The sequence below is a fragment of the Prionailurus bengalensis genome, chromosome B1 (genome assembly GCF_016509475.1).
Source record: "Prionailurus bengalensis isolate Pbe53 chromosome B1, Fcat_Pben_1.1_paternal_pri, whole genome shotgun sequence".
Classification (NCBI taxonomy): domain Eukaryota; kingdom Metazoa; phylum Chordata; class Mammalia; order Carnivora; family Felidae; genus Prionailurus; species Prionailurus bengalensis.
Genome location: NC_057344.1, coordinates 16,960,115 through 16,976,136, shown reverse-complemented (window position 1 = coordinate 16,976,136; position 16,022 = coordinate 16,960,115). Strand labels below are relative to the sequence as shown.

The 16,022-nt window shown below is 44.5% G+C and overlaps 1 protein-coding gene across 2 annotated transcripts in view; it reads right to left on the bottom strand.

Annotated features, from left to right (window-relative positions):
- Nucleotides 1-16,022, bottom strand: part of FAM149A (family with sequence similarity 149 member A) — a 56,933-nt gene that overhangs the window by 1,845 nt on the left and 39,066 nt on the right. For both annotated transcript variants that reach the window (XM_043559281.1, XM_043559271.1), the window contains exons 5-13: nucleotides 15,702-15,827; nucleotides 13,826-13,996; nucleotides 12,315-12,505; nucleotides 11,363-11,514; nucleotides 7,146-7,249; nucleotides 6,459-6,668; nucleotides 3,256-3,376; nucleotides 1,880-2,008; nucleotides 1,472-1,550 (exon numbers count right to left, since the gene is read on the bottom strand). In XM_043559281.1, the coding sequence (XP_043415216.1) occupies nucleotides 1,472-1,550; nucleotides 1,880-2,008; nucleotides 3,256-3,376; nucleotides 6,459-6,668; nucleotides 7,146-7,249; nucleotides 11,363-11,514; nucleotides 12,315-12,505; nucleotides 13,826-13,996; nucleotides 15,702-15,827 (1,283 nt within the window). The remainder of the gene's footprint in view (nucleotides 1-1,471; nucleotides 1,551-1,879; nucleotides 2,009-3,255; nucleotides 3,377-6,458; nucleotides 6,669-7,145; nucleotides 7,250-11,362; nucleotides 11,515-12,314; nucleotides 12,506-13,825; nucleotides 13,997-15,701; nucleotides 15,828-16,022) is intronic.

Here is a 16,022-nt window from a genome sequence, read left to right as displayed (position 1 = left end):
CCCAGTAAACTATTAGACAGCTCCACTTAGCATCCTGCGGTCAAGATCTCCCAAACGAAACTCATCGAAATTCTCTGCGTCCCCTCTGCCGGCACCACTGTCTACTGACCATCCAGGGGATCGGTCTCGTGTACCGCGTGATGCTCATCCCGATTTGCGTGGCTCACGGCCCCTCCGGGCCGCCCCTCGACCCTTTACCCATCTGCACAGCCAGCCGGTGGTCCTGCTCACCTCTCTCACGGTCCCCTCATCTTCCCCACTACACTGAGCGTTCCTCGAGAGAATCTGTAAAAGCCTAAAGCATCCGTGACATCACTATGCCACAGAACTACAGAAGGGCTGACGTAAACAGTGATAAAATTAGCGTGTTGTCACAACGCTTCAATTTTACTAGACTTATGTTTAAACTGTAGCATTTGCCTTAACACAGCAAGTTACCCTGTGCATTTCACATGACCTATAATCCCAATGACTCCTAATTCTTGAACAAACAACATATGCCTAGAATCTAGCGAGGTCCTCTCCGGACATTTTTCCAGTGATGGCTTGATCAACCCAGACTATTATAAAAAGAAGAAACTGAGGCCCAAGAAGGTTGAGGCTCTCCTAAGATAGCTCAGTGAGTGGGATGGAAACCTGGCATTGGGTTCCAGAGTGGCACAGTTCATGATGATACTATGTTGCCTCCTTAAACAAAAATACTGGTAACAGTTTTGAGAATTAAAACATCACTGGCCTGCTTCGGACGAGAAACTTTACTCTAAAAATAGTTACTGGGCTGAAAATAAGTATTTATCCGTGAAACTCTCCATTCTAAAATACTTAGAATATTTGTGTTAATTTTGTGGAGCATTTTTATAAATTAGATCTTTAAAGGGAATTAAGAGGAGGATGTGATGAGAAAACATGAAAACTGTTATTGTGGAGAGAGACACTGATTTGTCATGAGACTCCTAAGACAGCATTTTCCTTTTTCTGAGAGTGAGGCCCCAGTTTAATGCAGAGCATTTGGGCATTTTCCCCTTTTTTTAAAAAAAATTTTTTTTTCAACGTTTTTATTTATTTTTGGGACAGAAAGAGACAGAGCATGAACGGGGGAGGGGCAGAGAGAGAGGGAGACACAGAATCGGAAACAGGCTCCAGGCTCCGAGCCATCAGCCCAGAGCCCGACGCGGGGCTCGAACTCACGGACCGCGAGATCGTGACCTGGCTGAAGTGGGACGCTTAACCGACTGCGCCACCCAGGCGCCCCTGGGCATTTTCCCCTTTATGACTAACAGCAGGCGAGGGCTTATCTTTGAAGTGTGGCTCTTTCTAGAGACTTCTGTGTCTGGCCATGGGTGACAAACACTTGTAATTTGCTCTTACGTGGTCAAAAGAGTCCTACTTAGGTAGATGATCTTCCATTTCTCTTTCCAAAACTTGAAACTTCACGTCACACCTCATTTATTTACAGGTGGAGAAAACTGACCTGTCAACAGACTCTGACTTGTCCATGTGTGGCCAGCAAATTCCATCAGGGTCAGTGAACCTTTTCGAGGAGTATCTAACTGTCAGAAGAAAAATAAAATGAGGGGTGAGCTTTATTGTTCACGTATTTTTTTTAAACAAGATTCTTTTTTTTTTTTAATGTTTATTTTTGAGAGGGAAAGAGAGAAAGACTGTGAGAAGGGGCAGAGAGAGAGAGGGAGACACAGAATCGGAAGCAGACTCCAGGCTCTGAGCTGTCAGCACACAGCCCGACGCGGGGCTCGAACCCACGCACTGTGAGATCTCCACCCGAGCTGAAGTCAGACACTTAACCGCCTGGCCCACCCAGGCCCCCCGTATCGTTTCAGACATTTTTAAAAGTCAACTTTATGGTTAACAGACAACCTACCCGAAATGTATGGGTTGTGCTGGGTCTTGAAAACTGTTCCACGGTCAGAGATCTTTCTCGAAGAGGCGAGCGTTCCAAACTGTCAGGTACTGCGCTTAACACACGGTTCTGTGGATGCCTCCCTCTGTACTAAATAAAGGATAATATGTTTTGGTTTCAGGTAAACACAATCCTTAAAAAAGACAAGAGAAGATTCCTTTCTTTGTGTTTCAACCATTCACTCATTTATTCATCCACTCACTCCCTTATCTGAAACTTATATTTAGATACTGGGAAGTATAACATCTATCAAGCATAAATGTCAAAACACACGTTGATTATGTCATTTTATTATTTAACCCGATAAAGCAAGTGTCCTAATAGGTAAATACGGATTAAAAACCCGAACCGCATAAAGTACCCAATATTAAATTATAATAGAAATGTAATTTTGGGTTTATTTATTTTTTTTAATGTGACGTCTGCCTTCCTTTATGATTTTACTCTAAGCCACGACATTCTAAGGTTACACACGAAAGCTGTGCAATTCTTGCCTTTCTAGGAATGGATTCTGCCGCTGCACTCAGGGAAGCAAAGGAATGCAAGAGAGAACATTCCATCGGTTTTTCTCCTTAGGCTTTTTAGGTTCCCATGACTGGGGCCCTTCTGTGTTTTACGAAATAGAGATGAGTTAGTTACTCGTAAGAGAGCGAAGTGGCGAGTCACTGTAACTGTGGGGGGACATCTGGTGATGCACACCAGCAGCCCCACACCTGCCCCACACCTTTTGCCATCACGTGGCTGCGTTGAGCCTGGGTGAAGAAGACATTCCCTCCGCATTGCGACGGACATGGTGCCCCTGAGCCGTAAACATGAGAGCCGATAAAAATGGCAGGGGCGTTCTACAGAGCTCTTACTTTACGCAGGCGTTATTTCCCATCTATAAATTCACATCATCCTTATATCAGTCCTTTGAGGAAGGAATCACTGTGGCCCTTCTACGGGTCAGAAAACAAAGGCGCAGGGAGATTCATTTCTACTACGTTCATTTCTACACTACATTTGGGTGGCCGGGCTCAAACACAGATCTCCCTGTCTCCTGACCTAACCGTCGTGCTATTTTCTTTGCTATACCATTCTGACTGTCAGATTTTCTTTGACACCTGGACTTTCTGATTCGGTTCAAATCCGGTTTTCATTTCGCACGACAGTGAATTGACCCTCCCACCTCCCGTCAGTTCTCGCATGCCAGTTACTTTCAGGAAGCAGATTAGGGAGACGTTGTACGTTACTTGAGTTCGTACTTGGCCCCGGAAGGGCCAAAATTATATTGTGGTTGTTTGTTTTGCAGTAGACGATCTCAATGGTGCACTTAAATATAATGAAATGTGTCTTACAGGAACAGGTCGAGATCCAGGAACTGCCACATTCTGCCCACCAGTCTCTGAGCCTATGGGGGGTAACCTGCTTCTTGAAGCCTGAGCCGGTGGGGAGGACCCCCGGTCTATGCCAGTTTGCCTGTAAACACAACAACATGTAACTGAGCACCCAGGTGCAGAGACAGGGGGACAGACCTCACCACAAAGCTCCTCATCGGAACTGGTAATCACAGCTGCCTTTCAAAAGAAATGTTCGAGGAGAATGAGCAGAGTGTGGGAAAGACAAATGTAAAGAGGGGGACTGACCACCAGCTCCGGTCACCTTCTCCTTGCTCGGCAGTGACTGTCGAACTGTATTTACTGACTGCTCTGCGATGCTAGTCCCTGTACAGGATACGGAAATAATTGAAGGTCTGGTTCCTCCTCTTAAGGAGCTTGTAAATTCCTGAAAACCCATGAAGTTATTAGAGAACAACGTAATCAGTTGATGTAATGAAGGGCTATGGTAAACGATTCTAAATAGAAGTGCTGTAGAAATTGAGAGAACGGAGCGATCAATGAAGGATAAAATTAATTACCAAGGTGTAGGGCCTCGATGAGGAAAACTATAAAACTTTATGTAAGGGCATCAAAAGGAGAGGCAAGATATGTTCTCTGATGAGAAAACTAAATATTGTGAAAGTGTCGGTCATCCCTACATAATAGATTTAATGCCATCAGGTTCAATGTGATACTTTTCGTTTTTGAATTTGACCACCAGATCATAGACTTTGTCAGGAAGGGTGAGGAAAGGTTCAGAAGAGTAATGATGATAGACATTCCCCACCAGATACTGACATGGAAAGACTGTCTGGTTCATGCATAAGAATGCAGATGGATATTCTACAATAAGATTCCAATTCATTGATTCGTTAATAATCAAGTTATGAAAATTAAAATATGACCATACTGGCTATCAAGTTTAAAAATTTTTTTTTTCAACGTTTATTTATTTTTGGGACAGAGAGAGACAGAGCATGAACGGGGGAGGGGCAGAGAGAGAGGGAGACACAGAATCGGAAACAGGCTCCAGGCTCTGAGCCATCAGCCCAGAGCCCGACGCGGGGCTCGAACTCCCGGACCGCGAGATCGTGACCTGGCTGAAGTGGGACGCTTAACCGCCTGCGCCACCCAGGCGCCCCCTTTTTTTTTTTTTTAATTTTTTTTTTTAATTTTTTTATTTATTATTTTTTTTTCAAGTTTTAAAATACACATACTACCCATAGTTTAGAGGCTGCAAGGAAAGAGTTTCACGTCCTGCCAGTGGGACTATAGATTGTTAGAACCATTCTGGGAAGAGCCTTGGAAAAAGATGTGAAGAGTTATCACATACCCATATGTTATTTCTAGTCGTTAAAATCATGCTTTCACAAATATTTAACAATGTGGAAAATAGGAATAATGTTAAGTGAAAAAGATATGAAAAAAGCTCTATTAGTAGGAAAACGTAGTATTGGAAAAAAGATAAAGGAAAGAAAAGAAGAAACGTAACCATAGATAAAATTGGGAGTAAATGTATCAACAGCTATCATTTTTACATTTCTGGGTATTAGGCATACAGGTGACCTTTGACACCCGCTTGTAGTTTTGGTACTATTCTAATGTTCCACTGTGAACTTGGAGTACTTTGGTAGAAAAAAGCAGGTTACTTTGCTCAAAGTGAAAGGGCACGAACAAAATCCCCACGAGGGAAGGACCAGCACAGCTGGCATGGTTGTGGGTCAGACAGAAAAAAAGGCTGAACCCAGTCAAGGCGGGTGATCAGAAGTAATGGAAACAGGTATGCGTATCAATGAGGGCGACATTGCCCCCCAAGGGGCAAACGCTGGTTACTGGTGGGACAGACAAACCAACCCTTACTTTTTTTATGCATAAAACACAGGCATAAAGAACAGTACATAGACTGTAAGGTATATTTGCGGCATTAAAATTCCACAGGTGAGGGAGGAATTAGGAAAGATCGTCTAAAAGGGCTTCTTAGTATGGCAGTAATATGAAAAAAAAAAAAAAAACCAGTTGAAAAACACGGGTCTATGGTGTATGGATAGGAAGGGGCAGAACAGGAAGGGAAGGTATAGTTGGAGGCACAGATTTCAACAGAAAATAGAAAAGGTTTTGGATGAAAGCCTGTTAGTGGAGCCCAGGGGGGCTGGGAGGAGGAGGAGAGGGCCAGCAATGTGCCAGTGACTGGGGCATGGGGTCAGGGGTCCCAAGTGGCCACAGTGGGACTGGAGGAGGGGAAGAGCTCTTGAAAAGAACTATCAGAGCAAATAACCCCGGATAACCCGAACAACACCAGAAATACCAGTTCAGGAGGGTGAAAGACACAGTAATCCATCACAAAGCTGAACATGGCTCCGTGCAATACATCCAGAAAAATCCAGTTGCTGGTTAAGCACTGGCAGCTGATAATGCACCCCGTCCCTGCAGGGGGAGCCTGAGGCAGCCCCCTTAATGACTCCCTCCCTTGCTGCAGGAAGCCTGGGGCCAGTGGTCCGGGGGCGGGGGTAGGGAGTGGAGGTCTCAGAAGCTGCATAGCACCTCGGGGGAGCCCCAGGCTCTGCCTCTCCTTCCTGGGAGCTTTGGCTAGTTATGCAACTTCTCTCAGCCTCTGTCTCCTCCTCTTGGATCTGGGATCCCACGAGTACTAACTCAAAAGATTTGTGGCAGGGAATAAGTCAGATAATAAATGTGACTCGTCCCGCTGGTGCTGGTAACAGAAAGCTGTCGACAAACACTAGCTGTTATTAATGTAAAGACTGCTGGACTCTTGAGTAAGTGATAAAGCTGGGCTGCTCCCTAGTACCTCTGTAATAAAGGAAAAGACAAGTTCCTTTCTAACAGGGCAATGATTTGATGTCGAGCCCTAAGGTCAAAAGCTTTTCTGAAACTCCCCCACACAGAGTGAAACACAGCCTTAGAGATAAAAAAGAACGAACAGTCATACTACTCCTGAAACCAACGTTACACTACATGTTAACTGACTAGAATTTAGATAAAAACTGGAAAGACACAAACGCGGGTTCTCTGCCTGACTTTACTTTCCAGCACGCAGCTTAACTACACTACTGAAATGCATTTCGTGGAAAATATTCAAATTAATGAACTACTTAGAAGGTGTCCCCGTCTCTATCCTCCGTCACGTGCGGCTTCTGGTTCCCCAGGAGAGAAACAAGACTTACGGCTTTGTTCCCCTTAGAACTTCATCGCTGCACACACTGGGGGTTTTCATCCTCTGGGAGTCTGAAGTGAGAGAAGGCAGCCTCAGATGTGCAGGCGTCTTCCTCGCGGAAGCGTGGAGTCCGCGAGCATCCGAGATTCGTCCCAGACGGTGCCGGGCCACAGACGGAGCACTGGCCCCCGCACCCAGTGATTTGCCTTCTTGTTCATTCCTGGGGGCGGGAGGGGTGGGGGGGGGAGCCAAATTAATTACTCAGCTTGTAAGCATTAGGTGAACAGGGCATAGATAGATGTGCCCATTACGAGGCACTGTCTGGAAGAGTGCCCGCCTCAAGCAGATACTTCTGAATATTGGCTGAACGAATGGACAGACTATCATTACCAATTCAACTTCCATTCCACTGAAGAATCGTCCACAGGAACATAAGGTCTAAGGTCCTCCCTGACTGCAATCACACAGTATAGCCCAGAAGATTAAGAATTCACAGCTATCTTCCCCTTATCTATTGACCCTCACCTAACGGTAAGTCACTTTTGTGGCTGCTATTGGAGCAGTGCGTTTTCATTCTCACACATGGCTGTATCCTTCCCTGAGTGTGCTCAGACACGCCTAGCACGCGGACTTCTGAAGGCCTCGTGCTCAGGTGCATGCGGCCTAGAGAGCAGGCTGCGTTATTTCGCATACGTACTGCGTTCTATCCGCAAAACAGGTAGGTCTCTGCTGAAGTGGTTTTGCTTGAATTGTCATCACACAACTCAAATCACTATAAAAGTTGTTGGAGAAGCGATGAACCTGAGAAGAGTAAAGACAGTGAAAGTTAAAAGGCAGCCAGTGCCAATGCAATCTCTGGTGCCTGTCGGGAATCAGCAGGAAACAAAGGCGTGCTCCAATGGGCTGGTTTGAGGAAAAGTTTTAAAAGGGACTATATTTTATAAAGACGGGCAAAGAGGAATTAACAGGGAATGGCTCAATTTCCCAACACAACGTAACAACGCCACAGTAGGGACGCATTACCACTTGGAAGCCGGGAGTGGCAAGAGGGGAGGGAGAAGTTTCTGGAATCCGGCAAGGGGAGCTGCAGGGAGAAACGCCACCAACCACTGCGACCTGGCAGAGAGGCCAGGAGTGAACAATGTCCCACGTTGTGCTCCCACGTTGAGCTCTGAGAGCCATATGGGGCGAAGGAGCCCTCCAGACAGCTAGAATGTACCAGCGGCCAGGGCATACCAGGGTGAAGAAGGTAGAGAGAGAATCTGGAGAAGCAAAGAAAGGGCACCCCAGCTCCTAACTGGCCTGCTCCCAGAGGAAGTCCTTCACAGCTTGAGGAAGGTAGCTGCCAGGAAGGGCACAAGAGCCTAGGAAGAAACCCGAACACGAGACGTCAGACCCTTAAATTTGAATCCCAATTCTAACCGCTTCCTGACTGGTGGTCTTGGAAAGCTTACTTGGAGGTTTAATTCCCTAATCTTTAAGTCCAGAATACTGATACATACTTTGTATGAGAATTAAGCTGAATAACACTGGGAAAGCACGAAGGGCTAAATAATCCCGAATTCCCTATTTGGTCCCGCAATATGACCAGCTAGGATGTAAAACAACATTTGATTCAGGCAAACAGGATTTCTGAACTAGAATCATATTCTAGTTCGAGAATAGATGTAGCAACCACAAGCACATTTTCCCCCATGCTGAACATGTAAAAAAAAAAAAAAAGTTAGCGGAATAAATTAAGACCTGTTGTCATTACTGCTAGAACACTTTGACTATTTCAAAACAGGCTCTAATAATACTTTATTTTCAACTTTGTCATCCATTCATTTCCTTTTAACATTGATCCAAATGAAAACAATGAATCAGCTGTAAAAAAAATTTTTTTGAAGCCCATTAAAGCTATAAAAAGAGGGTGGCCTGGATGACTCAGTCAGTTAAGTGTCCAACTCTTGATTTCAGCTCAGGTCATGATCTCATGGTTTGTGAGTTCAAGCCCCATGTCCAGCTCTATGTTGACAGCACGGAGTCTGATCAAGATTCTCCCTCTCTCACTGCCCCTCTCCTGCTTGCGCCCTCTCTGTCCTTCTCAAAAATAAAAAAAATTAGGGGCGCCTGGGTGGCGCAGTCGGTTAAACGTCCGATTTCAGCCAGGTCACGATCTCACAGTCCGTGAGTTCGAGCCCCGCGTCAGGTTCTGGGCTGATGGCTCGGAGCCTGGAGCCTGTTTCCGATTCTGTGTCTCCCTCTCTCTCTGCCCCTCCCCCGTTCATGCTCTGTCTCTCTCTGTCCCAAAAATAAATAAATGTTGAAAAAAAAATTAAAAAAAAAATAAATAAAAATTAAAAAATAAAAAAATTAAAAGCCACAAAAAGAAAATACTTGTAAAAAAACTCCTTAGATTGAAAACTTTCCGTATTTTTCGAGCTTAGTTATATTTTGCCTAACACTTATAGATTCTTTCCTATGCTGTCATCAGCCACCCATTTTTATGCCATTCATACTGCGTATGTGAATATGCAAAGTGGGAACCAATGCTGATCCTGTCAGAGCAGTTTAAAAAGCCCAGAGAAAAATACAATTAGCGGCAGCATTCTGAAAGTGTATTTTGAACAGCAAAAGCAAAGAAGTCTTACTGCAAAGCCCTTACACTACAGAGTAAAACAACCCTATTAGATATTTCTATTTTATTTGATTTTTTTTAATGTTTATTTATTTTTGAGAGAGAGAGAGAGACAGAGTGCGAGCAGGGGAGGGGCAGAGAGCGAGAGGGAGGCACAGAATCTGAAGGCTCTGAGCTGTCGGCACAGAGCCCCACACGGGGCTCGAACCCACGAACAGTAAGATCATGACATGAGCTGAAGTTGGACACTTAACCAACTGGACACTTAACCAACCTAGATATTTCTATTTTAAACTACCACTCCCTGACGGTACATCCTATTCAGACCTGTGTTCTTCTACACTTTGCAAAGGTAGTCTGTTTATGTGCTCCTATTCTAGATGCATAGTTTTGCCTCTGCCTTGAATATCTTCCTTTTTCCTTTCAGCCTTACCAAATCTAATGTATCATTTAGGATTTAATTCAGGTATTACTCTACTTTATGGAGGGTGTGCTATCTTTTTCTCCAGGGCATTTATGAGCTAAAGGATATCAAATTACAATATACAATGCGATGTGATGTGCTATGATATGATACGATACACAATTCGCATCTGGTTACAATGAAAGCTGACGCTGATTGAGTGCCTACTCTACCCTACGCGTTGTACTCAGCATCTTATCTCTTTTGCTTCTCTCAGCCTCCTGACCCACAGATCCCATCGATTATGAGACTGAGGCTTTGAGGGACTGATTCAAGATCACAGAGCTCATAAATTGTGCCATCGGGCCCGACACTTGTAGTTCTGTGGCTCAAACCCTCATCCACCCTACTGTCTACTGGCCGCCTCATCTTGCCTGTGTGCCTGTGTGCGTGTGTGCAGTGTTGCTTGGCCTGGCTTGACTCCCTCCAGCTAAACTGCATGTACCTCAAGACCAGGAAACCCCTCCTGTCCTTTTTCTCTGCTCCCCACCCGCACAAGACAAGCTGTGCAAAACCTAAAGTCCAAACTCTTTAGTGTTACTGAAGGTCTCCCATGGGCAAGATCAGCCTTTCCAGCCCCACCCTCCACTAGATCTTTGATTAAGGAAGCAATTCAAGGAAAATGTCCTGGGTGCCTAGTACGCACTAGGCTTTGCATTAGGAACTCTCACCTGTTTACAGAATTTTATCCTCACGGCAATACCTTGGAGAACGTCTTATCATCATTCCCTAGGTAAAGGAAACTCAACTTTGGAACAGTTAAGTGACACGTCCCAAATAGTTCCTCCATAGTTTCTTGACTCTCACTACCCTGGTCTTGACCCAATGCCCCCGGTGGTCCCAGCAGCCCCACCTTTAACCCTGCCCCGTCCAATCACTGTTCTCCAAACACACCCTCCCACTCCCCCATGCCTCTGCTTGGCCTGAAATGACCCACACAGACCTCCTACCCATGCAAGCCCTACTTGCTTCTTCGTGGTTCTGTTCAAATTTCACCTCCAACCTAAAACATAAAGGCTCGAGCTCAGGTCAGGATGAATCATTCTCTCCTTTATTCTCCTGAGGCTTTGTTTTGCACAGAACTGACCCAATGTATTGCATCTGACTTGCATTATGCTTTCCTTTCTACTTGATCAGGGACTATGCTTCGTTCATGTATATGATTGATACAACTGAACATACCTAATACAGTGCACTTAATGTAAACTCAATAAATGTTGAATGGATCCAACATATTCTCATTGACTTTTTTTTTTTTTTATCATTTGGGAGGGAAGACAGGAGAACATCTGGATTCTTCATATTGGCTAGAAATGCTGGGGAAAAGCATTTTTTCTCTTTAAAAACATGGATGAGCACCTGGGTGGCTCAGTCAGTTAAGCCTCTGACTTCAGCTCGGGTCATGATCTCGTGGTTCGTGAGTTCAAACCCTGCGTCGGGCTCTGTGCTGACAGCTCAGAGCCTAGAGCCTGAATCAGATTCTGTGTCTCCCTCTCTCTGCCCTTCCCCTGCTCTCTCTCTGTCTCTCTCTGTCTCTCTCTCTCAAAAATAAATAAACATTAAAAAAATTTTTTTAAATAAAAATATGTAAACAGTTCTACAGCTCAATGCAGGTGGGAAGTCTCAAATCTGAGTGTCTCTATTCAAGAATATGGTGATGCTACTAAACTCTAGACACAAATTATTTTTATTTTTATTTTTATTTTCCACAAATTATTTTTAAAGTAGTCCAATTGACAGACCCAAATACTCGATATAGAAAGGCAGGCACTCTGACATAAAGGCCATAAAATAGTGAAGGAAAGAGAGAGACTAGTAGAAAAACACCTACCTGAGGTGGATTAAGATGAGAAGCCAGGGATATACTTCGGGCTTCAGAGCTTCTGGATGGGGGAACACTCGACGCATCGGTGTTCGTACGAGAAATGAGTGTAAGTGGAGATTTATTCTCAGCTACTTTCAATTTTTCTTTCTGTTTCTTTCCTTCCACGTCAATGACAAAAGAAAAATCAATATTATTAGGAAACATATTATCTAACATAGGTACTTAAAATCCTCTGTTCTAAGAGAATATTTGCTCTGGAGTTACCGTGAGTCTACGATGGCCACTGAACCTTGTATAACACGGAGACCCCACAAGGCAATTGACTGATGTGATGCTTTCCACACGCACGTTCTATCATTTCGGTGGTAGGTAGAAAACTAGGGATTATACACCGGGGCAAGAAAAATTCTTGGTATTGTATAATATCCCAACTAATCTTTTGGTTGGAAAAGAACATATTTAAATTAACATGACCACTACCCTACTGATCACATAACATTAGCCAGTGTTGTCCCTCACTGGCATTTCTAGGATTTGTTTCTTCTCGATCTCCAGTAGCTTCGAGAACATTTCGCTAGGTTAAATGAAGTAACTGTACAATTATCTGAGTTTCCATTTTACTTTACAAAAAAAATGCCATAAACCCTTAAAAACCAACATCCCAGTATTAGAGAGGTTATCCTATTATTAGAGATTTTTAAAGTGACTTTTAGCTCCTTTCTTGTGTATTTCTAGGTTACTCTTCCAAAAGGGCACACATATTATTTTTAGAACTCAAAAAATGATGATGTCCCCTTTGAAGGGATCAAAGATCACGTGTGAAGGAGGGTGGAAAACTCACTTCCTTTCTCACCCAACCATATCCCAGGTGTGGCCACGCTGGGTGGGGCCACCAAGCTGGGCAACGGGGGGTCTTTTTTTTTTCTTTTCATTGGGGACACATGCTGCAGATGAGTACCTGGGAGTGTAACTTCCCAAGTTTTTCTAACCAGCTCTTCCAACAGTGCTACCACATTTGTCCAGACATGATCAAACACTTCCGCAGCCACCGCATCTCTGATACAGTCGTGAGGAGAAACGGGAGGAAGTCCGTGTTTATGCCTCATCCTATGGCGATGAACTGATTTCTGTTCAAGACATTCATCACCCCTAAGAACAAAACCCACTGTAATTACTAAAAGTATCAGTGGCTCAAGTTAAAACAGTGCTATCTATCTATCCATCCATCCATCCATCCATCCATCTACTATGCATGCATATATATATTATGCATATATAAATAAATATAACATCCTGGTTTTTTTTATTTTTAAAAAAAATTTTTTTTAATGTTTATTTATTTTTGAGACAGAGAGAGACAGAGCATGAATAGGGGAGGGGCAGAGAGAGGGAGACACAGAATCAGAAGCAGGCTCCAGGCTCTGAGCCATCAGCCCAGAGCCTGACGCGGGGCTCGAACTCGCGGACCGCGAGATAGTGACCTGAGCTGAAGTCGGACACTCAACCGACTGCGCCACCCAGGCGCCCCTGTAACATCCTGTTAAACAGTACATTGTTGGGGCGCCTGGGTGGCGCAGTCGGTTGAGCATCCGACTTCAGCCAGGTCACGATCTCGCGGTCTGTGAGTTCGAGCCCCGCGTCAGGCTCTGGGCTGATGGCTCAGAGCCTGGAGCCTGTTTCAGATTCTGTGTCTCCCTCTCTCTCTGCCCCTCCCCCGTTCATGCTCTGTCTCTCTCTGTCCCAAAAATAAATAAAAACGTTAAAAAAAAATTAAAAAAAAATAAATAAACAGTACATTGTTACTTTTTATTGCTACCAATTTTCGATCACAAGACCACTTTTTATTATTCAATCTTCGTAGCTTTCATCTAGGAACCAATTTAAGCCTCTGTATCTAGTGCAGAGACGGGGCCTTCCCCTGTGCCCTTCTGGGCAGCCTGGAGTCCTCAGGTGGCCTTGTCCACTTTCGCCAGAATGCTAAACACACTTCTTGTTCCCCATCTGTGCCATATGGTCAAAACAGAAAGGGGAGCACTGATCTAGCACAGACACATCCTGTTAGGAATCTAAAAACTTTTCGGGCACCGGGGTGGCTCAGTTGGTTAAGCGTCCGACTTCAGCTCAGGCCATGACCTCACAGTCCATGAGTTTGAGCCCTGCGACGGGCTCTGTGCTGGCAGCTCGGAGCCTGGAGCGTGCTTTGGATTCTGTGTCTCCCTCTCTCTCTGCCCCTCCCCCACTCACGCTCTGTCTCTCTCTGTCTCTCAAAAATGAATAAACGTTAAAAATTTTTTTTAAATAAAAAAAAAGGAATCTAAACACTTTGGGGAGTATATTACTCTCAAAAGAATGGAAAATCGTTCGGACAAGTAAAAACTACGCAAAACACCAAATGAGCAGATAATCAAAATAAATGCCAAAAAAGTTAATATTATTATACTAAGTCAATGTCAAATAAATTCTATTTACTCTTCTTTTCTGTCAAAAGCAAAATATTCTTCCATCTTTCCATCCGCATCGTAAACCTCTTCTTCCAGGGGTGAACCTGCTGAACAGTCAGCAGGCCGCGTGCAAGCGGGGTCTGGCAGTGCAGGGGAAGAGCACACCCCTGGGAGTATCTGAGAGCCAGAGATGCACAGCCTGTGGGGAAAGAGCAGAGCCTCCGTGAGGGGTGTGGAGCGTCAAGAATACGATGCTTGCAGGATCTGGGCGAGTCTTTATCCATAAAGTACAGAATCCCCAACAAACAAACAAACAAACAAAATCATTGATTATTACATTCGATAAAAGTCGTATCCTTAAAAGCAACATTTTAACACGGGCATCAGTCAACATTTAAGGGCCTCTTAAAAGCTTAACTTACTCTATGAGTTTGCATCCCTTTTGCTGTAGTGAAAGGACATCCTGGCACAGTCCCAACTATGGGTGACTGGCATGGAGAGATTTATCAAAATCTGTTGGTGAGCCAGAGAAGACGGGATAGAGCTTTATTCCTTCTGCTGTTGTGATGGAGCTTGGGATCCATCACAAGGGGTCAGTTTTGGGTTTGGCATTTAGCAAAAGGTTTCGCATCTAACCTTCAAAAGTCAACTCCCTTGATATCGTCATCCTCCTCATCACCATCAATTTATTTATTTTTCTAACTATAATTTATTGTCAAGGTAGCTAACATAACAGTGTATACAGTGTGCTCTTGGTTTGGGGGGGTAGATTCCCATGATTCATCACTTACATACACCCAGTGCTCATCCCAACAGGTGCCCTCCTGGATGCCCATCACCCATTTTCCCCTCTCCCCCTCCCATCCTATCAACCTCAGTTTGTTCTCTAAGAGTCTCTTACGGTTTGCCTCTCTCACTGTTGTAAACTATTTTTTCCCCTTCCCTTCCCTTCCCTTCCCTCATGGTCTTCTGTTAAGTTTCTCAAGTTCCACATATGAGTGAAAACATATGGTATCTGTCTTTCTCTGCCTGACTTATTTCACTTGGCATAGTGCCCTCCAGTTCCATCCATGTTGTTGCAAATGGCAGGATTTCATTCTTTCTCATTACCAAGTAGTATTCCATTGGATATATAAACCACATCTTCTTTATCCATTCGTCAATTGATGGACATTTAGGCTCTTTCCATAATTCGGCTCTTGTTGAAAGTGCTTTTATAAACATTGGGGTACAAGTGCCCCTACGTATCAGCACTCCTGTATCCCTTGGGTAAATTCCTAGCAGTGCTATTGCTGGGCCATAGGGTAGATCTATTTGTAATTTTTTGAGGAACCTCCACACTGTTTTCCAGGGCGGCTGCACCAGTTTGCATTCCCACCAGCAGCGTAAGAGGGTTCCATTTCTCCACACGATCGCCAACATCTGTTGTTTCCTGAGTTGTTAATTTTAGCCACTCTGACTGGTGCATCACCATCAATTTAGAATGAGAAGCATCCTGTGAAAAAATGCTCTGCCCCTGCCCTTCCCTGAAATCCAAGCTTCCAAAATCAGTGGGGCCAAGGCTCACGGCTAAGACAGACATGGGAAGAGTATAACTAGCAGGAAATGAAAAATGAAAACAAAAGGGGGCGCCTGGGTGGCTCAGTCGGTTAAACTTCTGACTCATGGTTTCGGCTCAGGTCGTGATCCCAAGGTTTGTGAGTTTGAGCCCTGCCTGGGGCTTCATGCTGGCAGTCAGTGCAGAGCCTGCTTGGGGTTCTCTCCCTCTAATCCTCTCTCTCTGCCCCTCCCCAGCTCGCTCTCTCTCAAAATAAATAGACCTAAAAAATAAATAAGTACATAAGAAAAAAGTATCACTAAAATGAAATTAAAAATACTTTCGAAAGTAACTCATAGGAACCTACTCTCTGCTGTTGTGCTTGTGTCCGCAGGCATCCAGGAAGGGTGTGTGGACCGTGGAACTAGGCTCGTTACCCTGGAAATGTTGGAATCCTTCATCAGTCGGCACTATGAGCTGTCTTCCTAATACTCTGCGCGGGGTGGGGGGAAGAAAGAAAGACAGAAAAAAGAAAAAAGATGGGAAATTACGAACACTTTTGATTCGGAAAAAGGCCAACACGTTTTGCGGCGTTCCAAGTCAGATGAAATGATGCTTTGAAGGCGTGTGTATGAAGTGACGAGGCACATGCTGGTCCACGAGAAGCGCGATGGTGTCACGGAAAAAG